This window comes from Falco peregrinus, chromosome Z, assembly GCF_023634155.1.
Source record: "Falco peregrinus isolate bFalPer1 chromosome Z, bFalPer1.pri, whole genome shotgun sequence".
Classification (NCBI taxonomy): Eukaryota; Metazoa; Chordata; class Aves; order Falconiformes; family Falconidae; genus Falco; species Falco peregrinus.
The window spans coordinates 68,869,910-68,895,653 of record NC_073739.1 but is presented as its reverse complement, the minus strand read 5'-3'; the positions used below and the strand labels follow the sequence as shown (position 1 = coordinate 68,895,653).

The window sequence follows — 25,744 nt, the reverse complement described above, 5'->3', positions numbered from 1 at the left end:
TTCAAAAAGAGTAAAGAAAATGGTGTTGGAATGTAAGAAAACATCATAACAGGAGACAGAGGGAAGCAGGTACTTGCACTTCCATTTCTCTGTTTTGCACAGAAGATAACCGATTTCACTAGAGTTTGGCTTGAAATAAAAAAAAAAATCTTAAATGAGACGTGATTGTCCTAAAGACTGCTTTTGTTTGAAAACCTTATGTTTTCTGTTTTTAACCTAACACCTACAAGGATCCCTGTAAAACAAAAGCAATGATTTATTAGTATGCCTACAATGTACTCTTGACAACACTTGTTTAATAAATTTCACTATTTTCCCAATGGAAGATATCTTCTGGGTCAATATGGAATTTTCACAGGACAAAAGAGTAAAAACATTTTTAAACCAGCAAAATGTGATCACAGAACCTCAAGAATTCTCGACAAGTACAATATATGCAGGTGTTCTAGTAAAATTGCTCTAAGCTTTTTATTAAAAAAGAAAGATTACATACTTTAAATAAAAAGAAAGCTCTTAGAAAGGACTGTTCAGGTGTTACATTTCTGGAGGATAGGTAGGAATCCTTTTCCTTGTGTACATGAAAGAAATAGCACACACAGGGTGTGCAGCTGACCAACAAATTTATGTGAATACATAAATGACTCATGCAAAACGTTCAGCCATGTGTGAAGGCTTCAAAATGCAAGCAGATTGTGCATGAGCTGGGCAGGCGCTGCCTGCTTTGCTAATGACAGCTTCTTTCAGATTGTTTATGTAGTGTGCTAAGAGTGTCAACTGATGTGGACAGTACTGGAAACTTTCAGGCGTAATTAACCTCTGTAGCCTCTTAATGCAGTTTCACCTATAATCCACAGGTCCATATCAGAGAAGAGCAAAGACTTTGTTCAGGCCCAATTGCAACATTTCACAGAGAAGTCACTGATTAAAGCCAGATGTACAGATAGTAAAAGAAAAGGAAAACAAGAAAAAAAAAATGTCATGTGCTGCCTGTTATCTCCATAGATCAGCTGCAACAGTCCACGCTTCTTCTATGACATCTTGATGCATCAGGGGAGTACTAAATAGCCTTGGCTGATAGATCAATCTTAGAATGGCAGGAACATGAGAAAATATACCTAAAGGCTTCAGGAAATACTATATTGAAAAGATCTGTCATAATACGAAAAAACCCATAATTGTCAACACTTCTTTTCACCCTTTCTTAACACAGAAGCAAGAGACCTGTATGGATTATATCAAATGCAAATACACAGCCACATAAAAGCCACTGATTCCTAAAGTGTTTTTCTAAATAGAAATGCGTGTTTAGCATAAAAATGATACAACCTCATGAAAAAAAAGGTTTTGGTTCCTCAGCTTGCACTGTATAGGGCAAACAATGCTTTTGCTTGGGAGCAGAAAACAAGCATGTTTCCTAATACTTATCCTAAACCCATTGATAACACTGATGAATGAAGCCAAGAAAGTAAAGGTAGAGCTATGCCTGTTCCCTTCTACATGTGGGACAGACAGATAACAACTCATGGGCAGGTTTCTGCATGGAAAGCAACAGTTCTGTATGCAATGTTAAGCCTTTATGGGTATGTGCCCCAACTCTCTAGTGTTTCTAATTCAATAACTCTTAGGGACTGAAGCTAAGACTAGCTGGAACTGTCTGTTCCTTTATCATACAAATGTCTGTGCCTTAGAGCCTCAAGTATTAACTTAGATGTTTTACAGTCAAACTGCTTGCCTGGACCAAGAACTTGGACACAGGCCTGTGCAAAACACAACATAGTAATTCTCTGTGTTTAGCATCGTGTCAGTGAAGAGCCTGATTATTTTGGCAAAGAATACTGCAACCCTCTTCTGAGCATTTATTTGCTCACTCTCCAATTCTTTTCCTATTTTGAAGTTAGCAAGCTATAGATGGTACTTTTATGACCAAAAATTATTTCATTTGAAAATATCACTAAATAAATTTCATTTCCCCATAGAGATAATGAGCTTCAACCAAATTTTCAACTCCAGTTTCTAAAAATTATGATAAAATTCATTTATTATACTTCTAAAAGAAAAAGATAAACATCTTGTTAAGCTTACTATAGTAAAAATAGTATTTCAATTTGGACAGTTTTCATTACATGTTTCTAACTAATTCCCCCAAAATGTCATGCTTCATCTAAGCAGACATTATTTTGGACTTTGATTTTGTAGGAAAGTCTGTTTCAATATTTCATATTCAACCCAGTTGGAAAATGCTTTGGCATTTCAACGTCTTTAAGAAAGGGGGGAAAACAAGTTTCCTCCCCAAAACACCCATAAAACAATATTCTCCTTTCAAATTTCAGAAGTCTTATATGCAAATCAATGACAGTAGAAGACCACATGATAAATTGTTTCAATTCACCTTTGTCTACATCAGCTGTATTCTGACCATCAATCAACAGAGTACTTAAACCTTTTCAACACTCTGCATTGACAAACACACCGTAAACCAGGCCCATTTCTGTAGTCCACATTTCTTTTACTAGTTGGGCAGAAGGCATCCTTTGCCAAGTGAGATGTGAGGTCTGTTTTGGGGGTTTGCTAATTTTGGTAATCTTGGAATTACTCTTTTAGGCCTGGGACATGGCGTGTAGTTTTGGTTTACGACCAGGCACCTAGAAGCAGTTTTAGAAAGACAGGAGAATGAAAGCATTCTCTCACAAGAAAAGGGCATGTCTACACGGAACCAACCAGAAAACCCACAAGAAATACTTCAAATTAAACTGCCCCAGAAAAGCTATATAACTTAGGTTTGGAAAGCAAGACAGCTACATTTCCAGGGTGCCACACAGGAATTAATATCCTCCACCAAGATGCATAGTTTATTAGCGTATGTGGATGTAGCTACATTCCTTTCCATCCAGAATGAGCAGGAAGATGGTAAGTGATGTCTCAGCACCCTGTTCTCTGTTTAGCAACGAACCTGGCATACCACGTTTAAAAAAGAGAAAAAACAAGGAGAGAATATAACTGCTTTCTATGTGAAAATGGTGGTGGCGAACTCTAAAGAAGAAAAGCTATGAGGCAGTGAAGGGTGATACTAGGGAAAGTAGTGCAGATTATGAAGGTATTTTGACTGAAAATAAGAATTATTTGTAGCCCTTAGAGGAGCAAGACTGTGGAATAGCCTTCTGTAAAATACAGCTGAGGAGTATGATGAGCAAACCTAGCTGGTGTTAATTGAACTTGATATACTTCTGAAAAAATGTATATGACAATCACCGGTGATAAGGGGGCTATGTTAAGGCTCCCAGGAGGTTCTCCTTGGTCCTACTTTCCTGTGACTTGACACATTTTTGAATAACAGACACACACTGACCAAATGCCCATGGTGAGGCTGTGCACAAAGCTGAGCTCCTGAGTCATCGTAAACTACACAGTGATGCTGGCTGTGTCCTGATCCTGGGACACAAGGGCTGCCTGACCATTTTAAAGTGGTCTACCAAAAGTTGATGTTAAAAGAAGAAGCCACAGGAAGATGAGTAGAGATTGGTTTTGGTGCCATAAGTTCACTGGTTATACATTACATGGCTTTGCAGAACTTCCCTGTTTTAGGCCAAGAGCCAAAAATCACTCTCCACCTACCTACAGCTCTCAGACTGCCAACAGATAGGATGTTTGTAGGTGGGAGAGGCCACGTGGAAGTGCCCACAAGAGTGGATGAGAGTGTTCCAGAGATGTTGTAAAGATGCCATTGGTACCATGCATAGGCTGCTGTTCCACAGAAACTGTCAGCTGAAGCCATTCAGTAGGAATGGTTCCAATACTGGCATTTCACCTTTGAAATTCATGCTGATAAGGAGAAGACAGAGCTTCTAAGGTAGCTGCAGGGCACAAAAGATGAGGAGCTTATTGTGTGAATTCAGAGTGCTCCTGCCTCCCCACTGCAGCCTGCAGCACAAAGAATTCTTCTTTCATTTCCTTTTCCTCTTTAGCCCACAACTGACCTTTTCCTTCGGCTATTTCAGTTTACTGTAAAGCTGACATCTGCAACTTTTTCCAGGATTGGCACAACCCATAAAATCAACTGGTATTTTCTCCTGGACTGGGTTCTAAGGTGGTATTATTACTTTTATAAGGTGCTGAAATGGTACTATTGGTAGAAGCTGAAATCACAGTGCGAATAAATTGGCTACTTTACATTGCCAATTTCAAAGAAATGTGAGGAATGCATAACTAAGATCCTAGACTGCTACACTTAGGTACAGGGTCAAAACTCCATCCTCTCTATTCAAAGTCTAAATGATTTTGGTAATTTTATGTCAAATGTCACTCCTTTTAACACTTCCTTTACTTTTTTTCCTTCTGAAACATCCTGCATCCCTGCTATGAATCATGACTAAAGGGGGAAAAAAAAAAGTGTCTATGCCAGCCAGTCTTTAGATGGAGCTTAGCTGCCTTCCAAACACTCCAGTGTACACTTGCTTTAGATAATACCAGCCAGCCAGGATGGCTGAAATCTTGAATTTAAGCTAGTAAAGCTAAGATGTGTAATTTTGCATGGGGAAAATTATAGAATGCTAACATGAGCTAGTGAGATTTAGTAACCTCCAGCAGAGGAGTTCGAACAAGTTCCTGGAGGGCTTCCGTTCTAGTCACTCACTTCTGGTAGTGATTCTCTGATTGCAACAGTATCTTGATTTTTTCAGTGTCAGACCTCTTTCCCCTGCCTTTCTGTAGGCAATTTTCTTTTGTGCCTGGTTGAATACCTTTTCTTCAGTTAAATATCTCCTAAACATTAACTCATCCATAAAAGCTCAACAATATGAGAAGGAAGCAATTAAAATGATTAATTTAAAATCCATATGCAAAATCCGCTGGTTTTCAGACTCTGTACTTCCAAAAGGACAGACTCTCTACAGCTGGTATCTGTAGTGAATACATTAACAGCACTTAAAACATTCATCTTTCATGATAAAACAAACTCAGTTCCCAAACTCTTCCAAAGGATAGCTTATGGGTTACCAGTAGCTCCTAGCTTTGCTTGTTAAGAACAACTCATTTTCAAACATTGCTAATTTTCTTGAATCCATGGCTGACAGGCATTTTTACCAAGAGAAGACACTTTCCAATACCTCTGTCTTTAGACTGAATTGCTTAATGTCTCTTTTGAATCACTTCTGTCAACTTTTCTTCTTTCTGTGTCTTTACTGTCTCTACCTTCTGTATCTTTAACCAGTGTTAAAGTTGTCATTTAATCTGTCATACATTTACATCTATGTTGCAGAAACACTCTGTTATACAAAATAAATTACACTTTACCCTTCAATTTCCATTTCTATTAAGAATGTTCATGTCATCCTTTGTATAGTGAACACAAACTAAGGAACAGAGTAGAATCATCAGGCCAGGGTTTATGGTGGAATAAGATTGAATAAAGATAAGAAAAATTCTTGGTCTTTAAACTCCCTGCCTCAGTCACTGTCTCTGAAGACAGGGAAAATAATACAGCCATACAGTTGACTGGTCTTTAACACATGAGAATTTTAACTACTTGTTACTTTCGGTTTTGCTGCAACTCACCAAACTTTCTGCCACTACTTATCAAAAGTAAACATGGAGTTACTGTTCTGAGTATAGATGTATCACTATAGTAAAACAGTCTGCTGTCCTAACACAGGGCTCTGTAATACTGCCTTTTCCTAAAGAGCTCTTATCCAGTTGAAAAGTTCACTTTACCATATCAGTTATTTTTGTTTAGAGATATTTTAACTTCTTGTTCCTAATGGAAACCAGTTAGAAAAATGGGGGCAAGAGGTTAAACATACATCTGGTCTCCCTATTTAACATAGAGGTTTATCTTTTGCATGTTGCTGATGATAATTTAGAAGGGGGGCACAAAGGAAAAGAAAAACTTCCCTGCCCTAACACTTGTATATTTTTGTGTTATGAAAGTGACAGCCTCCATTTCTCATTTGACATATGAAATAGCTTTGCCATAAAACCCTGTATTTTTCAGCTTTTTGTTTAATTATTTGAGCCAAGAAAACAAGGTGAAGAAATAAGACAGATCTTGCTTGGCTGATACTGTTTGAAAAGTAGGCTATGGCAAGCATGGCTCTCATTATATTTAAATGGATTAGTCTTTTTCCTTTAAAAAAGGAAGGGGGGGGAAGGAGAGATTAACAAGCCACCAAGGGCCTGCTGTAAGATTTTGACACTTTTAGTGGCTTGTGACATATTACTTGTGAGTATCAGCTCTCCTTCAAAATCAGAAAAAAAAATCTTACCATTTGGATAAGGAATGCAAAGAAAAAAAAAAAGAGAACAGCAAAAAACCTCTGCTACAAAGTCATGTGGTCATGTTAACTAGGATTCATTAGCAAGGTATTTATTGGACAAAGAGAAGAAGTTCTTTCACTAAGCTGAAATTATTATTAGATATCTAGCAGTCTCTACCATCCTTTGCTAGGTAAATTATATGCTATGGTCCTTGTGAAGACAGTAATCTAATCTGTCTGAATACTATAATAATGACACAGATGTCTACTTGTACTCAAGATGTTTCACCTCATGACAACTTTTACGCTGTAAACTCAATGGAGGGAGCTCTCAGGTGTGCTCAGAGCAACAGATGCACAAGGATTACACTTGTCAGAGCTGTTACAGACTCTTTGGAAACTCCATTTTATGTGGTACGTTAGTTGCATCACCATGCAATCTACTCTTGCACTATCAGTATGTCTGTGAGTGCGTAACAGGTGTTTTGCACATAGAACTTCTATAGTTTGGCCCACAAAACACATCTATAAATGAATATATATATATATATATACACACACATATGACTGGCTACTGTGAAAAGCAGAAAGCTTCTAAACTACCACTGAAAAGTATTTAGTTGAAAAAAAACCAATACCAATACTAGAAAATGCCAGGCTGAAATTTACTCAAACACCCAAATTATTTTTCCATCCCCGTTACGGACTTACTGAGAAGTGTTGTAATCTCAGCTGTAACTACCTATATTAAGTACAAGACGGTTTTACGTACTGGTTTTCCTGCTCTTTATTACTGATACTTCTTGATTCTGCATTGGGGTGTGAGCACAGCGCTCCTTATATCTGTGGCTTGCTTTTTAAGTATATTAAACTGTGATGAAGGTCTGGAGGTATAGGATAGGAGAGCTGACAAATCCTTCTTCCATCCACACAGTGGCTTCTTTTTTTTTTTTGTAGCATTTAATAGGCTTTCATAGTTAAACAACACTAAAGATCTTCCTGAATATAAGCACTGTGATTTGCTTTTTTTTTTTTTTTTTTAACTTCATCTTGGACACAGGAGTTACTATAATTCAGTCTGTACTGAAAAGCTACATCAGCCTTGGTTATGCCCTGAGTACAGTCGAAAACAAAAACGTTACATCTTGCTGACCTTTATGGTCTACTGTGTACATTTATAAAATCAGCAAAACCAAAAAGGGAAGAGTTCCACAGAAAAATTACTACAGATACTGTACAACAGTGTTTGTCTCCAAATCCTCATCTTTGCAAAATGTTTCCTGTTTCATAAGCAGAATCAGCTGCAAGCAGAGTCCACAAATGCATGTGTGGCAGAACTGAAGGAATAAAGCAAGCATGGTGAATTTTGAGCAAATCTGGATAATGCTTTGAGGAATTATTTGGTGTGTGGTCTGAGGCAAGAAGCCACAGAGAGGCGGAAGTTAATCTTATGTACTCCCCAGCTGCAGATATGTCTTTTTTGAGAGCAGACTGCAGCAGGAGACACAGAAGAAATGACCAAGAGACCAGATTAATACCACATGAGCCAAGTGTCAGCCTCATTAGATATGTTTTCACTAAAGTTGAAAAGACTTTAACTTGGATGGCTGTCATTTCAAAGAGAAGTTGTGACATGTAAAAGTAACTATAATAAATTAAAATGAAAGAATAGTGTCTGTAACACTAAAGGGGAAGTATCAATAATAAAAAAATGGTAGCAAAAGAAATAACACCCAAACAAATAATTCCTGTAGCTTAACTTCAGCACACAGACAGAATTTAATAGAAATTAAGGAAGTTTCAAACTTATACAATAGGTGTAAAGACAATAAATATTAGGTGGAGATCACGCTTGATTTTTTTTGACTGATAGACCTGACAGTCAAGTGAGTGAAATCGCAATTACATTTCAACTGTTTAATCATAGAAATTATATAGATCCTTGAGCTGAAACATCCCAATGCTCATACCTTTAAAGCAAAGTAAATTTTTACATCTCTCATGACTATAATGTTCATATAGCACAACCAGACCTAGAGCTCTGCTTGGCAGAAGGACAGATCCAGTTTGCACCTATGGTTATGCTGTTTGGTTAGGAGCTATTTTGCCATTACCTCTTGTATACATGCAATAAATTTGTTGAGTAATCTTGACACAGTGCTTGCAAGAGAGGCTATAGAATATTTTTTTTTCCATGGAATCTTGTTTTTTCTAGTCAAAAGACAAACACCTAAATCAGCAGAAGAGTTAAGAAGTAGCCTACTCTTTCTGTTCTGTAAGAGGACAAAACTGCCCTTCCTATTCCTTATATCCAACCCTTCCTGTAAAAAGAGAATGATTACCCTCTGGGTGGGCTTTTTTTTCCTGGCACTCATCACAGTGTTACTGGTGTGTTTCACAAATAATTTGTTTTCATAATACCCTTGCTCATGAAGGAAGCATTACTATTCTCATTTTATAAGCTGCAAAGAGCCAAAGAGAGATTAGAGTAAAATACATTTATAAATATTGGGCTACAATGGATAAAAAACATATATAAGGATCTGATATTTCATAATACCTAACACTTCATGGCACTTGTCATACTCAAAGTTTAATTCCCACAGACTATCCTTGTGCCAAATTGTCTTCTTCCCTTTCCCCTTAAGCAGATTCCTCCTGTGTTGCTTGACCATCAGTAGGAGGAGCACAAGGGACACAGAAGAGTCCTCCAGCTCCCTTTATGCCCAGGGTGTCTTCACAGCACGTGGTGAAGCACATAAACCTTTAGTTGCTCACAATCCTACATCATTATTCCAGTCCTTATGCATTTCAGTCTTGCTTTGATAAAAAAATAATCCATCATGGTCATTAAGAATCTTTCTAAAGTTAAAAAAAACCCACAAACTCTTCTGCAAAGAAAGCTGGTGTTGGAGCTTTTCTTTCCCAACCAATTTGTTGCAACCTTGATGCAGTAGCTATTCTGTAAAGTATACCAACAAGCTGAAACGCATTTCCTTATCCAAAGCTCTATAGCAAGGTATTTAACACACTGCATTTACTAATAGTAATCTTTCTGTCTTCCACACAGTGATCATAAAATGGTTTTAGTAATGTCAGTGGGTTCAGTCTCATAGCTCCTTAATAGTTATCATCAGCTTTGAAGCAACTGGCAGTCACTGTTCTTGCCATATGAGAAAAGGAAGTACCAAGGAATAAACTAATATATAGCTGTTACATATTACATAGTCTAAATGTCATGAGATGTACATACTGGGTTCCATTTACCATTCCTCGGGTTATTGAAGCACATGAAGCTGAGAGAGGAATGGTACATTTCTCTACATAGTACTTTGAGCAGAGATTTTTGTTAGTATTGTCCCCCTCCCCCTGTCCTGCAGTATCTCCCACCGTATGCTGGCAATAGGAAACATCATCATTGCCAGGATGTATAGAATTGCCAGTATGCATGATCTCAGCATCTCTGTCCATCCTCCTGGGCCTAGGACTAGGGCTGCCCACAAAGCAAAACCCACAGGAAACAGCAAAAATGTTTGAACTGAATCCACTTCTGGGCCTCAGAAAGGGCATTATTGGCACCTCCCGGTGCTAACCTTAGTAAATTACATTTTAGCTGCTTAAGTGGTTTAATCTATACATTGTCCTAAGAAATGAGTCATTATTTATGCGTGCTTACGGGTGTTTGGAAGCAGAGGTGATGCTGGTCCACAAAAAAAACTAACAGACATTATGGCAAATGTTATTGTTTGTAATAATCAGGGTACTTTGCACATGTGCCTTCACCCAGTATCTTCATCTCTAAGAAGGTGAATCATCATTTTCTTCTATTACATGCTACTCACTTTCAAAGCTACTTCTGTCAGAACCAGGTAAAGTGATAATTTAAAGAGCTTGCAATGCTTTAGATGTCTGGTTGTATCAGAACGCCTGGTAAAACACAGCTAGTACTAACTTTTAGCTCCAGTTTACACATGGTGTTGCCTTAGACCAGTTGGTCAAATTACCTACTGCTGACCCAGCTACTTGGGAGGGGAAGAACCAAAACAGCACATGTATCTTTCATGGGAGGAGGTTATCTTTTCAGCGTCTGAAGAGGCAGCTGAGCAACCCACCCCTGAAGCACACTAACAAAAAGCAGCCACAGCTTGGCTCATGTGGTTAGCTCTAGACTCTTTCTGCCGCTTCTCTTCATGTCACTGTTGGTTTTGCAGTGACAGATCCTCAGTGAGCACACAACTTCTGTATTGCAGTTATTAGCACTAGTGTTTTGACAAAGGAAAGGTGTCCCGTCATCACAACATGGGCTGTGCACCACACTCCTTCCCCTGAGACAGGGGAGAGAGGCACAGAGAAGTCTGCTAAGGTTACAGTTCAGGGGAAGGTTTTCATTAGCTTCCTTTCGTCCAAGGGACAGGTGCCACAGGTACTAAGATACTTCATGCAGATGAGAAAGGTACTTCCAGACTGACAATGTCTACCTCCAGGAAAACTATATGGAAAAAATGAGTAAGTGGGAAATACAGATAGAGCAAACTTAGTTCTGTTGAAGTCAAAAGGCTCTTTCAGTGAACATCAGAAGCTTTAACATCTCCTAAAAAGTCATAAGAATGTATAAAAAGGTAGCACTAAAACCATGGTCTTATAAAATCCACTTCCTATTAAACACAGTCATCCTGTACCCTGTTCTGTTCTAGGGCATATACTCTCTTGCTGACTGTAGTAACAGTTACTGAATATATGAACTTATAACTACATTACTACTTCAAATCTTAAAGATAAGCTTACAAAATACGACTTACTTGGTAATACTAAATGTATCAATCACAAAAATACCCTATTCCTCCCTCAAAAGATTACAACCCTTAGAAGTTTAGGATATCTTGATGTCCTTCAGGTGTATGTTTCTTATAATAAATACAGTGGATAGTACTAGTGTAATGAAAAATTGAAGAAAAACCTACTTAATAAAACCTTAACATTTTTCTTTTTTAATACAGGTTTGCTCGTAACTCCTTTAAAAAGCTTATTACTTCCAAGGGCAAGTTTACCCACCTTTCTGCTTGGAAGTAGTCCATACTGACTTTAACATTAGGAATAAAGCAAGTTGTTAATCCTCTGGAAGAGGATAATGTGAAGAAAAGAATCCCAGAGCATGCATCAAATAGTATCTATTATCTATAGAATAGTGTCAGAGAAGACACAATGAAACCACGAGTTGGAAGAGTTTATATCCCAACACTGATTATGCACTTTTGAACAAATTCAATAGGTACCTTAGTGACTTCATAGGTTGAGTCTGTGAGCAAACTGATGAGTCAGTGAGATGAGACAGGACAATTCAACATCACCAACACTTCTCCGCTGCCAAAATTGGTAAGCCACATTGCCCCTTCTCCCCACACCTCTCTCCCACGCATGACACATGCCACCCCTATTTCTTTCTTGTCATGCTTTCTAATGCTGCTCTGGCACTCGTCACACTTCCCATCGCCTTCCTCTAACGCAGGCATGCTTTCATTGATTTACACCCAGCCTCCACTTGGCAACCATGCATTAATTCCAATTAAACATGATCTTGAATGATTGCAAAATGCTTGTGTTCCCTCCTCAGCTCCCACACACACTGACTACACTTGACTACAGCTGCACAGATGTGCATCAGGAACCTGAAAGAAAACTTGAATTTCCTTTTTTTCTGTGCAATGTTTGAACCTCTAATATGTGGCAGAAGAAGGAAGAGCAATTAGACTCCTCGGGCCCCCCATTTTCACTTCTGGTCCCCATGTAGGAAGAGGAATCAGGAACTGCAAAACCCAACTAAGTTTATTGTCCTTCACATATGTATTGCACCATGAAAGGAGCAGGCATCATATTGCTTTACTAAATCAAGGTTTATGAAAGATATGATCTTTGTTTTTATATAAAATTCACGAGCATTCATGTTTCTAGTATCCATAGCCTTTTCCTGTCTTGCACTACACCAGAAATTATGGAAGGGGGAAGGGAGAAAAGTAATGAAACTTTTTGGTGCAGTTTCAACATCTCCTTTTTTTCCTGAAAGTCAGCTTCGATGTGTGTGAAAATTCCTCTTAAACTGTAGAAGATATACACTACTGACAGATTATTTAGAGGTATATGTGAAAGGGGACAGGCTAATAATTCTTTAGGCTAACTATAAAATAGGGGAATGCTTTACAGCTGACATTGTGAGTATATCAACCAAGTAATTGGATGCACGTGTTAGTAGCAGTAAAAAGGCACTGTCCAGTTGTCCACTTTACATGGGAGTCTACTTTGAGTGTATTCTTTGATTTACTGTTGCAATTAGAACTGAATGTTCAAAGAAAGAACACAAGTGACCTAATTTAAAAACAGAGTGCCTTTAAAGCCATTATTTAGCGTGTGACCTCACTCACTTGTAACATTTTTTCCCCCTGCAACTTCTATTTGTTGCATTGTACTCATGAAGTAGCATAATAATAGCTTTAATAATCCACTCAGCTAACAAATTCAGTTTTAATATCCATTCAGTGATTAAAGATTAAGCCACCTCCTCCTCACTCCTACCCTTGAAGATTTTAATTTTCTTCATAAACACAGAGTTTTCCCAGGCTGATTTTTCAAAACTTTATATAATAGTGTTTCCGGTCTCCTTTTTACTATGTTGTAACTAACACAGACATTTTACAACAAATTGGCAGTAGAAACACAAGCGATTCATACAGCTAGGAAAGGATCTTTCTAGTTAACAAAACTAATGGTTGCAAGTACCATTGACTTCTTTTCTGTGTTCAGAGCAGCTGAGCAATAAAGGGCTGCAAGATATTTAAACACTGCATCACAATAAGTTGTTCAAGCAAAAGAAGAATCTGTTTAATACATACATACAGTCAGACTAGTAGTACTAGTATTGATCAGACTAGTATTGATCAAGAAACATATGTGCTAACGTTAACTAAATGCATCCTCCATTTCTGATCTAGTAAGTTGGTTTCCATAGCCCAAAGCAAGCAAAGGTTACTTTTTCACAGTCTCATCAGGCTGAAGCTGGTTGTTAATGCTGCTAAACATTGAAACTATTTGTGCTATTCAAAGTGGCAAAAAGGCCATTAGATGATAAGCCTTGGAATATTAGAATAAAAGTAGTTCAGTGTCTTATGGTGACTGCGAGCAGTGGTAGCAGGTGTTCAAAATGTGCAAACTGAACTTTCAATTCAATGCAATTTTGGGGAAGAAGGGACTGTAAAAGCTTCAGAAAGCTCTTCAGAAAATGAAGAAAACCAAACAAAACTAGGCCAGAAAGACAGCATTATAGCAAATACCAAGTTGACTGAATAATTTCTCTGCTTTGCTGACACACTTTCTCTATCATCCCAAGTATTAAGCTTAAGAACCTAAATACAATATTGTTTATAAAGATTATTTTTCCTACGTGGAACCTTCCTTGTACAATTATATTACTTGCTCAGAAGAAAAGTCAGGAATCCACCATGAGAGGAGATGTTGCCCTATGTTCATACAGGTACCTGCTATTTCTAACTTAAGACATACAGGTTAACAAGATTTGCTCATAGAAGGGCTCCACCTTTTCCAAAATGAAAGGTTCAGTGGAATAAACTCCCCTATTGCAAGATCCAATCTGACTCCCTTTTGAAGTGAAAAGGCCCCTATTCACACACACAGCTCAAAGACATCTGAAAGTCATCTTAAAATGCTTTATTTCAAAACAGAGGATCTTATCCTATGAGTGAATGCATCCAAGATGTTGCAGAAGTATAAGCACATTCTGTAGTGCTCACTCAGCTAATGCCATCTTCAAGGGAAGCTTTGGCCAAGCCACTACTTGAGAACCCTCTCATTAGAGCAACAGCATGGCATCTATAAACCTGCATGCCCCTTGGTTTCTTTCTTCTGAGGTTTTGAGAAGAACAGACTTTTTCCCATCACCACCACTCCCCCAGTGTAAGTGGCTATAAATTAGATTTATGAAGAAAAAAAGACTTCTTACAACTCTGTATTTTGAACAGATTTATGACAGGGTTACAGTACCAGTATGAAGGGTCCACAAGGCAGGAATGCAGTAAGGGGAACAGGAGAGTGTCATGTAGACATTAAATAGTACAATTCTTTCCACATTCATAAATCTTAGTGCCTAAGGTTGTATACTGCTAGCTATAAATTATATAACTGAGCTCTGCAGAAGGAAAAAAAAAGAAGAAAATAAAGACTTAAAGTACGATATCATCTCCATAAGAACTTACACATTGCCTATTAAAGAACCAAAGTTTCAAATAACTTCGCTAAAACAGTATTATTTCCTATTTCAAGTCTTTTGATTTTATTAATAAATAATCCAGATCTCTATGGAGTGTAAAACAACAAAACACATATGCCTACTACTCAGTCTTTAGAAAAACAGAAAATTTCTCACACTAATTTGTAAACACCAGCTCACGAGGAGCCCATAACCCCAAACAGCTAGCTTAAAGACGTTCAGTAGCAAAAGAATGTATTTTACCAAGTATTCTTATCTGGTTTGAGCTTTACAGCTGAGGTTGAGGTACCCATCAAGCTTTATGACTTTATTACACTTAAGGTATAATCAAAAAGCTGAGTATCAAACCGAGTATACTTAACCAAAACACATTTAATGCTATTTTTATGTATATAACCCAATACATAGTAAAAATCTGTATTTATATGTAATATACATATGCACACACTTAAACCCCTCAGTAGTAATGTTCAGCACTTCTAGTAATTAAGAGTGGTTGTTTACAATCTTTTGGGCTACAGAATGAGACTCAAAACTTTCTTGCTATTAGTGACTATGTTGCTAATCTGAACCCACGCTAACTAAAATAAAGCCAAAGGTTATCAGGGACTTCAGCAGATCCTAAAGCTATATAAAAAACATAATTGCATACTCAGGGGAAAAACCTGGAATAGGTTAGCTCATGAGAAGTAGCTAATTGTTTCATGCTTGCTCCCCAGTAAACACTGTTATTCTGCAATCACAGCGCCTTTGCACTGTTTGGATCCATCCACTTTGGAAGCTCAGAAGGCCAATTAATGGACTCTCCGCTGGTGTAAAGCCCTTTTAGCTTTGCTTGATCTGCACTAGCTCATACAGCTGAGGATCCAGCCCCTTCTAGTCCCCCTACTTCGAGCGGAGGTGACACCACACAGTGACTGTGCCGCCATCTACCGTAGGTTTTGCATAGCACTGCTTGGTCCAAAGCCCGCAGGAACAGCTTCAGCATTCCCACTAACATCCAAGCTCTGTGACATAGACTCCAGTCCCTAAACTCCTATCTAAATAATGGCCTGATCCTGCAGTTCCTGCTCAGGCAGAACGGCGTCCACACACTGCAGGTTAGCAGCTGCTAATTAAGCACTGCATATTGTGTTACCGTTCTTTAGCTGCTAAGATCTGTCCTGTACATTTGAAGTCTGAGCACTTCATAGTGCTATTAGCAGCTGCCTTAAAAGTCAATTGAAAATACATTCAGATTTCCCTCAACCAGCTTATCATGTATCACGTAGTCCAATAAACGCCATCCATTAAACCCCAAAAATTTCAGTATCTTCAAGAGAGCTTTCTGGGTGCAATAAAGGCAGGATCTGCACACATATGGTTCACTCCCAATTTTAACATCTAGCTTAACCTTCTCTTGGTCATCCCAGATATCAAATTATAGTGAAAGCTTTTGTAATTCCTCTTTGGAAGCTTTTTGGTTTTGTTTTTCCCCCATGTACTTCAGTCACCAGAAAGCAGTACAGGTCTCCTTATTCATGCATGCAAATAGCTCTGTCAAGCACAGGGGCAAGGGAACTCACAGCTGTGGTGCTGTGGGAGGAGCTATCAGTTGCATTTTGAGGACAAACTTCCAGACGTAAGGATCAATAAAACAAAACTTAAAATGTGTTCTACTTCTATGTACTGACAGACACCCTCCAGATACACCAAATGCTGCAAGTTCCCCCAGCCTCCTGACAGAGCAGTCAGAAGCTACCTCTGTTCCCCTTACCCTGTAGGTAAAGAAAGGTTGATGGAACAGTTCCAAGCAATTAAGTTGGAAACCATCTGCCAGATCAAACTTCAATTTAGCACACTCTACACAATATTTACAGAGCAAATTATGAACGCTGCATGAGCCATTTAAAGGCTGAAGACTAAATTCTGTTTTCTGAATGTTTACTCTGACTTTCTCCAATTGTTCTTGCTTGATAGTGTTTAACTGGCAGCCAGACATGAAAGTTGTTACCTAATTACGTATCATGATCTTACAGCCCTACAGATAAGGCTTTACTGCAACATAAATGAATTTTAAACATTAGCATATAAGAAAAAGAAAATTAGCCCCCAAATTAGAATATTTCCAAGTCTTGTGTGTCAACATTCACTATTATTTGTTTAGGAAAGCATGGTTTCAAGAGAGGAACATGTATTAGAGATTAAATAGCCTCTAATGTTCAACAGGCTACAATTTTGTAGGCTGGCTGGCTGACTCTTCAAGCACGGCAGGAATCTATCCACATATAATTATGTATTTCAGACTATCTTAAAGATACCATATATTTGTATGGAATCAGTCCAGCTCAGGGTTACAGCAGTATTATGATAGCACAGCTACCTTTGAAATAAAGGTGCTGTAAATATATTCTTAAATTGTCTCAGACTATGTACTTTTACAGAAAACAATTTCACGTGGCATATTGTAATGACTACTAAAGAGGAACATACAACTGTTTGACTTATCTTCTAACAAAATCCTAATTGTTTCGTATTTAAAGATGCACACTAGGTCTGATTTTGTGATATAAGTGCAGTTAGCAAGCTGCAAGTTTTAGGATGATCTGAGTCCTTTCTTCACCGCACATAAATTTGAGGGACAGGATACAACTATGCATAATGAAGTCATTGTTTTGCTTTTATATGAAACAAATTACATTCTCCTCTGTTTCAGTAGATACTTGCAGATGTGACAGTAACCATGACACCACCAGAATGCAAAGTCTCTTTCTGATGCATTGACTGGAAAACCAGGGGAAAAGGATCACACTCTATAGTTGCAGTGGGTTGTTATTGTACGTTGACTGAAAGAGTAGAAAGATCAGTATGTGCATTTCAGTGTATTCTACCTTTTCTTGGCAAGGTCTCCCAGAAGCACATGCATGCATGCAACTTTACTGACTGAACAGTTTTGCTGGCTAGGTGGGACCGCTCAAATGAGTAGTTACTTAGCTCTGAGTACATTGTTGTCCGATTGGGCCCCTTACAGCCTACTTGACAGTAATGCTCTACACATAATGGCTTGTTACTCTCAGAGGTGCACACAAAGCTTTCAGAATCCCAATTTTGGGGGAATGATGCTGTCCTCTGCCAAACAAAATTAGATCTAAGAAATACAGTGCTAGGGCCTCATTCCACACAAATTTATCAAAGCGAAGCCTTCATCGTAGCTCTGTTTTCCAATAATTTGGCTTTCTGTGGAACACAGAACGGGAGGTATTAAGATTAAACTGCTTTGACATCTAAAGTTTTTATGAATATTAAGTGCATAATAAAGTATGAAGTTGCAAGGTGGAGCAAGTGAAGTAATGACACATGACACTGCAGCCCTCTCCTCCCTCTTTGTAAGCCTACATTATGGGTATTTAATAGAAAAACAGCTGAATTAACAGTCATGTCTGTCATTTAGCATGGCAACCTGCTGAAGTACTCCATACTTTACACATTAGCTAACAAGACCTACTTAAGTTACTTTAAGTTGTTTTAATTTAACAGAAGACTTATCCTCAGATTTATTTGGATTTATGTAAACCAGTCCAAGAACCAAAATGTGGCTGTCCACCACTGAAGCCCATCAGAGAGTTTCCTCCAGCATAACAGAGCTTACTTTCTCAGCATGCTACTATAGTGGGATGCAGTCACTTAAGAGTTACAGTGCAATATATTGTGATTTACTGCACTTACTTCAGCTTGAGATTGCCCAGGCAGGAAAACCGAATAAAGGTTACATTTTGAGCACTGACAGCCAGAAATACATTACCAGGAGCATGCTATTACTAACGGTCTAATTAGAACTACAGAAAAGCTCAAAACTTCAGCCATGGAAACAGTCATATGCCTTTTGCTTTGAAATAATTAAAAAAAAAAATGACAATGAAATGCGTGTGAGGTCTGCGCGAAGCCGGCCCCAGATGTTTACAATGGAGCGGTATAGCGGCGCTGCGGCCCGGCAGCGGGCGGCGGGCGCGCCAGGACGCGGCTGGCACCGCACCGGCACCGCCGCGCTGCGGGCGGCCGCGCACCGGCTCCCTGCGCCCGCCAGGCGCCCCCGCGGCATGGAGCGAACCCGGGCACGACCCCAGCCCAAAGGGACCCCCCCGTTCCGGGCTCGGGGAGGAGGGAGTGCGGAGCAGACAGCTCTTGTGCGGCTCCTGGAGAAGAGCGAGCGTGTGTGCATGGGGGGAACTGATGCATTGTTCCAATACAGCGTTCTCATCAAGGCACTTTAATGACAGGGGATAATAATTTTCAGATTCGGGAGACAATGACCCCCGCCACTCCGCGCCACATCCTTGCACATCTTTCTAATTTGCTTTGCTTTTCTGCCAGGCAAAGAAACAAACTGTGCTAGGCGAAGCCATTTGCAAAACAAATGTAACCGAGGAGACTTGCAGATACGGGCTAGCGGAGAGCTGCGTCCCGGAGGAGCCCACCCCACCCGCGCCCCCTTCCCGCCGAGGCGTCGCCGTCCCCGTCCCCTTCCCTCCCCAGCGAGGGGGCGAGGGCGCCGGGGCTGCCGCGGCCGGGGCGCTGGGCAGGCGCTGCCCGGCAGCGCGGCGGCGGAGCCGTACTTACTGAAGGGGCAGTTCTCCTTCTTGGTGCCGCTGACCTTGCCGTTCTTCTCGATCTTGAGAAAGTACTTGTTGTAGGAGTAGAGCTTCCTCTTGCGCACGTCTCCTTGGAGGTGATTGTAGCTCCGCACGTGTCTCCCCGCACTGGAAGGAGAGGAGAAGGACGAGGGGAAGGAGGAGGATGATGAAGAAGAGTTGGTGGCCTCCGGGGACAGCATGTCCTGGCCGAGGTCATGGCAGGTGACAGGCACAGAAGACACCAAGAACAGCAGCAGCAAACAGCAACAAGGCAGGTGGGAAAAGGCTGAGGCACCATTTGTCAGTATCCATTTGCACATTGTACTGAAACTCTGGGCGCTGGAAAATGTCTTATCAAATGAAACATACTGGAAGGGTAAAACCTGGTAAAAGGCAAGTGGAGAGCCGGTGGTTGCTGTTTCTGGTTAGATCCCTCTGAGCTCTGATCTGGCCTGAAGTTAGTGCACCAACATCCATAACTCAGGGGACAAATCGCCTCAGAAGTTGCTGCCTTTTAATCCTTCGAGTCCTCCCTCAGAAAAAAGAGCTGTTGGTTTTTTTGGGGGGGTTGCTGTGGTTAATCCTCTTTCCTTTTGCTCTTCCCCACCCCACCCCCCCCCCACATACACACACACTCCCCAACCTGGTTTGAGACTTCCCAGTAGTTATTTTGTTCTCTTCCTCACTCCTTTCTTCACCATCTTAGATGCAGAAAGGTCTGAAAAATAGATGACAGCATAGTGAACAACAACAAAGATAAATAATAACCAGTGGAGAGGGGTGCTGGAAGGAATTTTTCACACATACCCCTTTACACACGCACTCACACGTTGTGGCTTTGCACCTTCTTCTGATCCCCACCCCCTTGCCTTTTTGCAAATCCCAAACCAGTTGCGCAACCCGTCCTTTCTCACTGACGACCCCAGAGGAGGCAGTTTCTTTGTTTTGCTTTGAATTCTCTAGCACAGTATTAAAAAAAAAAAAAAATCCAGAAAGAGAGGGAGAAAAAAAAAATCCCACGTTGTGTCTCCCCCCTCCCGCCCCCCCTTCCTTTCCTTCTCCCCTTGGTTGTAAACAGGTTGGAAGCCGTAGCCTAAATGTTAGAGATTACAAATCAGAGGTGGGATGTGCCTCTGGTGGTCAACCCTCATTTGCGGCGGGTCAGGCAGCGGTGGGACATCTGAAACCCTTGGAGCGAGCGGTGCCTGCTGCGGAGGCAGCGCCGGGAGCTGCCCTCGCCTCCTCCGGGGCTGCAGCGGCGGCAGCCGCCGCCTTTGGCTGGCTGCTAATTGCTGCTGCGGCGTCCTGCTCCTCCGCCGGCCACCAGCATGGCTCGGAGACTCATGCTTTACTAATTTCCCTGTCTTCCAGGCTGAACCAATCCCCTCCAGGGAGGCTTCCCTCCCTCTTCACCCCACCCTCCCCCCCCCCCAAGAAAAAAAAAAAAAAAAAAGAACCCAAAAAACTTTTCTACCGGAGGATTTTATTTTATTTTTTTGGCAGTGGAGCGCTTGAGAAAGCCACCTGGAGCTTGTTGCCTGCTAGATCCCCCCCCCTCCCCCCCCCCCACCCCCCACCCCACTGGAGGAGGGGTTGGTTGGAGAGGTTGGAAAGAAGTATATACTACAGGCAGACCCTGGAAAAGCAGATTATATGCTGGTCAGAGAGAGTAAAAAGGGAAGAGACATAATTAGCTCCTTTTTCTTCTTCTTTGCCAGCTTCCATGGAGGTCTTTCTCCCTCCATTAATGAATCACTGATTTCTTGCTTCCGTTGCTGAAATAAAAAGTTCACACTTTAGCCTGCTCTTCCTTTTAAGCCTCTCAAGATTTATTGTGTTTCTTTCCCCACCCTCACCCTTCTTGTCTCAAAAGAAATCAGGGCCCTAAATGACCATTTACTAATTGCTAACATGAGTCATTTACCGAATCACACATCTGACTTCAAAGCAAAAGGGGTTTTATTGGAATTGCAAAGGTTTCCCCATAAAATCTGTCTGAATATTTCGCTGTCTTTATTTTTTTTTAAACTAATGCAGTTTTCTTTGCCAGAAAGAAATAAATTTTCCATTTTCAAGGCTATTTTAAAGCGATTTTTCAAGCTATTATTTTCATTGAGGGGTGTATGTTGTTGGTTTTCCCTTTGATTCCTTCTCTCCTAATGGACTTGTCGTTTCACATACTGAATGTTACGACAGATGAATATTTCTAGCCCCTCACTCAACTGTTAACTTTCCCAGTAATTGGCGGGCATCTTCCATATGATGTCTTTTAACACCAGAATAAGGGATCATTGGCTGGGAGGGTGCAAGCAGCATGCAAGACATTACATTTCTGTTCAGCATTTAGTATTGTTAAATAACTGTATTGGAATGCAAGTAGGTGGAATATTCACTAAGAGAATGAAATAGAGGAGAAGTGAAGCAGCACATAAACACAGTGAGTAGCTCAATACATAAACCCAGATATTTGTTGAAGGCAGTTTATTAATACAGATCAGTGGAATGCAATGGAAAACTGCCTATGCAATTACATTTGGCATTTGGAGTAAATCTTAATTTAAACAACAGAAAATGCAGAAAAGAACAAATAGTTCTAAAATTAGACTGATGCATTAGATTAGGATGTTAAATATATTGTGAACTTCACAACAGAAATTAGAAAAGATTTTCTCCAATTATGGTGTTTATTCTGGAAAGAGCTGGCTCCTAAATTTATGATTTCACATTCTGGGGGTGACATTTAAACAGCCTTAAAAATGAAACCATTTAATGTTAGAATCAATATGTTTTATGGTGTTGTTTATGATACTTCAGAGTATTTATTCTGCATGTATTTGCAATGAGTGCAAAGCATTTCAGAAATTTTTTTGTGAATCTGATTTAGGCTTTCCTTTTGTGGCAACTAATAAAAAAAAAATAACACCAAAATGAAAAGCAAAAGCCTACTTTTCAGTGAATGCCTCACAGCTTATATATATCCACAAAACTGATGTCAATATTTGGTTGCTGTCTAGGTTATGAAGGGCACAACACATTATTTCTAAAACTGAAGTTCTTTTGATTCCAACAGCTTAAATTGTAAATAATTGCTATGTCTTTAAACTATACATTTGAAGAAACCTTTCATTTTTTTCTGTCTTTTTTTCTTTTTTTCTGTAAAGTGCTGGAAAATACAGTGAATTGGCATTTTAGGATCTCTGGTGGCAGGAGAAAAATAGTAGTTTGGGGGTTGAGCAGAAGTATTTAACCCCTACTCATTAAAAAAATAGGTACTGTCTTGAATTTACTCAAGAAGACTTCTGCTTACATGTATTTCTGGCTTGTTATTGGCTGTATGTTGGTTGTAAGATCTTGTGGTTAAGAACTAAACCAACATATCAGGAATTTCATATTAAATCTGCTTCTGGCAGGTGCAATATTCAGTGCAGTACTTAAAACTACTACAACGCATAGAGTCCTTTTCAATCCTGTGTGATGACAGGGAGGGCATTTACAAAACAGAGTCCAAATGAAAAGCTGACATAGCTTTTTAGATTGTATCTCATTCTTTTTTCTACTTTCTGTATAGCCTTTCTTTTATAGCACAGTTGAATCCCTAAATACCCCACTACTTTGTATTGTCGGGTCACCTCTTAGGTTAGCCTGAGAAAGCCTGAGAAAAGTTCCACAGGAAAGATGCACTATTTAACGGAATTCAATCTGTCCCAATAGATTTGAATCACTAACATAAATGTATGAATGTAGATTATATCTCTGTAATGAGGCCTGAATCATTCTCAGTTACTTCAAAGGACTGAAATTCAACCTTCCTTTTTAGCAGCAACAATCAGACCTTAATGGGTTCCTTTATTAATTGTTCCATTGCTAAGCTTGAAAAGCAGCTACCTTCAGCACAGGTCCTAGACTAGAAATGGTACCTGCTGCTTCTAAAACAGTGTTTCTGTTTTGCCTTTTACCACTCTTAAGATTCTGTGAACAGTATCCTGCACTGCAGTTTTATGAATCCTGAACTACATTGACTCATCCAGAATGAAATAAAGAAAGCTCTTTTCAAAAAAATGTGTAAAAAGTAGAAAATGTATTTTAAGAATTTTCTTTTTGGTCGGTTTACTTTCCAAAGAATGTTGGAAATGAGTCGCAGAAGTGAATTGTAATGAAAAATAATCTAACCAAAATATTTGTTTGATACTTGTAGTGATAACTTATGTCATGTTTTTGTCTTTTGATCAGCAAGGAGCAATGCTTTGGGGTTTTCTTTATTTCTGGGCTGGGTTTTTTTTCCTTGCTAAGCAGGTGACTTGAATCAGAGAAAGAATATTTTAAGGTAGTTGGAATAGATTTTGCCTTGTATGATTTTCCCTAGGCAAGGCATTATCTTTTCTGGTGTTGTAAATAAATCTGTCTATGCCTTTGAGTGTTAATGTAATCAGCTCACTCTTGGATGTGTAATCAACTCACTCTTGGATGTGTAATCAACTCACTCTTGGATGTCACTGGCCCTGCAGTTTGGATTGCTACATAGCGATCAGAACATTTACTGCTTACAGTATGACGAGAGAGATGCACATACATCTCCTGGTCATGGGACCCAATTCTGTTCTTAATTCAAGGTGTTGGGGAATTTGGCAGTGGTTTCATTGAGAGAGATTTGGGCCAGGAATGTCACTGCCAGATAGGCAGCTCTGCCAGAAATGAGGTGAGGAATGCCAAATGCTAATGACAGCTCAGATGCCTCCATCTGTATGTCAGTTCCAAACTGATGAACTTGTTAGTGCTGTAAAACACTGCTCTTACTTCTGAAGAAAAGGCGGTGGCACATAGTATCCACAACTACCAGCCAGCAGTAAGGCAAGCTGTTTGTTTTGAGATGCAGTGTTATTTGCTGAAATCTTTACACTGTGGAGTTCATGCCCACCAACAATGGGGACTAACGGCCACTGTATTTTATCTGAGTAAAGTATGTCTTAAAGCGTGAGGGGAAAAAAAATCATCATTACAGTTGTTTTCTTATGAGAAATCTGAGAAATCTGAAAAATCACTGTCATTGAATTTATCTCTGTTTTCCACCATTTTATGCACCTCCATGTGATTTAAAAGGTGTTAAAATACTGATATCATTCTAATTTTATGTATAGAGTGAGGCATAAAATAAGTTGTCGAAGACCAAGACTGAAGGCAGTGTAACTCTTTTGTGTGTATGAAGCTGGAATAAGACACATAAAATCAGAATACTCTTTTAGCTGCCCATCATAGTGGGATTTGGTAGTGTGTGGAGCATACTCCTCGGCTCTCCGTGCACTTTCCTTTCCAACTATTTATCCAAAACTGGAGAATAACTCAAGCAGAGTTTAGCAGAGGTTAATAAAATGCTTCTTTCAGCATTTATTTCTTATTTCAAACCCACTTGCATTTCTAGGTCAGGCATAACAACAGACACGTGCAAAACAAGTCTGAGATAACCTAAATGTAGTTCAGCCAGAGCTGGTTCCACCCAGCCTACAGTCACTAGTGAGAATGGCCAAGTGCCCTGCCTGGGCTGAGGCTAGTCCTCAGGAGGAGTAGGACAGTTAAGATGCTACTCACTCCATGAGATCTGGTAGAAGAATGAAGAGTTGGCTAGGCTAGCGCTGCCACTGGTGATAAGTAGTTTGGTGATAAGATTTGCTGGAATATACTCTGTTTTATGTTTTTCTTTTAAGAAACAGAATCAAAATATGGCAGCTCTTAGAGCTGCACAGGTTGTCGTCTTGTGAACAAACATATAAATTGTGGGTCCAGACAGGATTTGCCCCAAGACTTAGATCAGTTTCTTTCTCATGAAGATATTGGCAAAACTGTCTGAATGCTGTGCTTCAAGCAGACAATTAAGAAAATTGTTTAAAATGCTAATTACGACTATCCTTTTAAAATAAGTTTATAGTCATGCTATGTCTGACAAAAAATACAAAGAGATGCGTGACATTTGAAAATATCTGTACGAATTTTGTTTGATAAATACAGCTGTTAAAAAAACAAGAAGAAATAAGTAAAAAAGTGCATTCTATGGAGTCATCTGGAAGAGACACTACAGACCGCCAGACATTGAGCTGCAGTACCGTAAATAGCTATGTGCGTGGGTTGGACACTGACCGTGTTTAGTAATGGTCTGCTGGCAGCCAGTTTTGCATACTCTGTGGCACAAATGTAATTAAAAAGGCAATATTTTCAAGTAATTACTTTAATCTTGAAGATTTGTTTTTCTTTCTCATTTCATACAGAACTACCATGAATGCAGGCCACTTAAACACTCTTACAAATATGAGTGATTGAGAACAAAACTGTCAGAAACTTCCAGGAAGAGGCAAATGTCTGTCAGGCTTTTGCAGATTCTTTCTTCCCCACTTCCCGTGCCCGGCCTGCCCCCGCCCCCCCCCCCCCCCCCCCCCCAATCTTACCTACGCCTACAGTTTCCATGGGCAAACCTAGGAGGACTCTGAGGAAATCCTTTGTACATTCTGATATACCCTACCTCCACATATACCTGTACATCTGTGAGTTTTCCTTGCAATGGATAATGCTGACGGTAATTAACACCCCCACCCCACCCCGGTTATTCTGTTTACAGAAGTTCT

At 39.7% G+C, this 25,744-nt stretch overlaps 1 protein-coding gene across 1 annotated transcript in view; it reads right to left on the bottom strand.

Annotated features, from left to right (window-relative positions):
* FGF10 (fibroblast growth factor 10) overlaps positions 1-19,738 on the bottom strand; it is a 67,044-nt gene extending 47,306 nt beyond the window's left edge. Inside the window, exon 1 of the mRNA XM_005241960.3 lies at positions 19,120-19,738. Coding sequence (XP_005242017.1) covers positions 19,120-19,453 — 334 coding nt within the window. The 5' untranslated portion in view covers positions 19,454-19,738. The remainder of the gene's footprint in view (positions 1-19,119) is intronic.
* Positions 19,739-25,744: the final 6,006 nt, after the last annotated feature.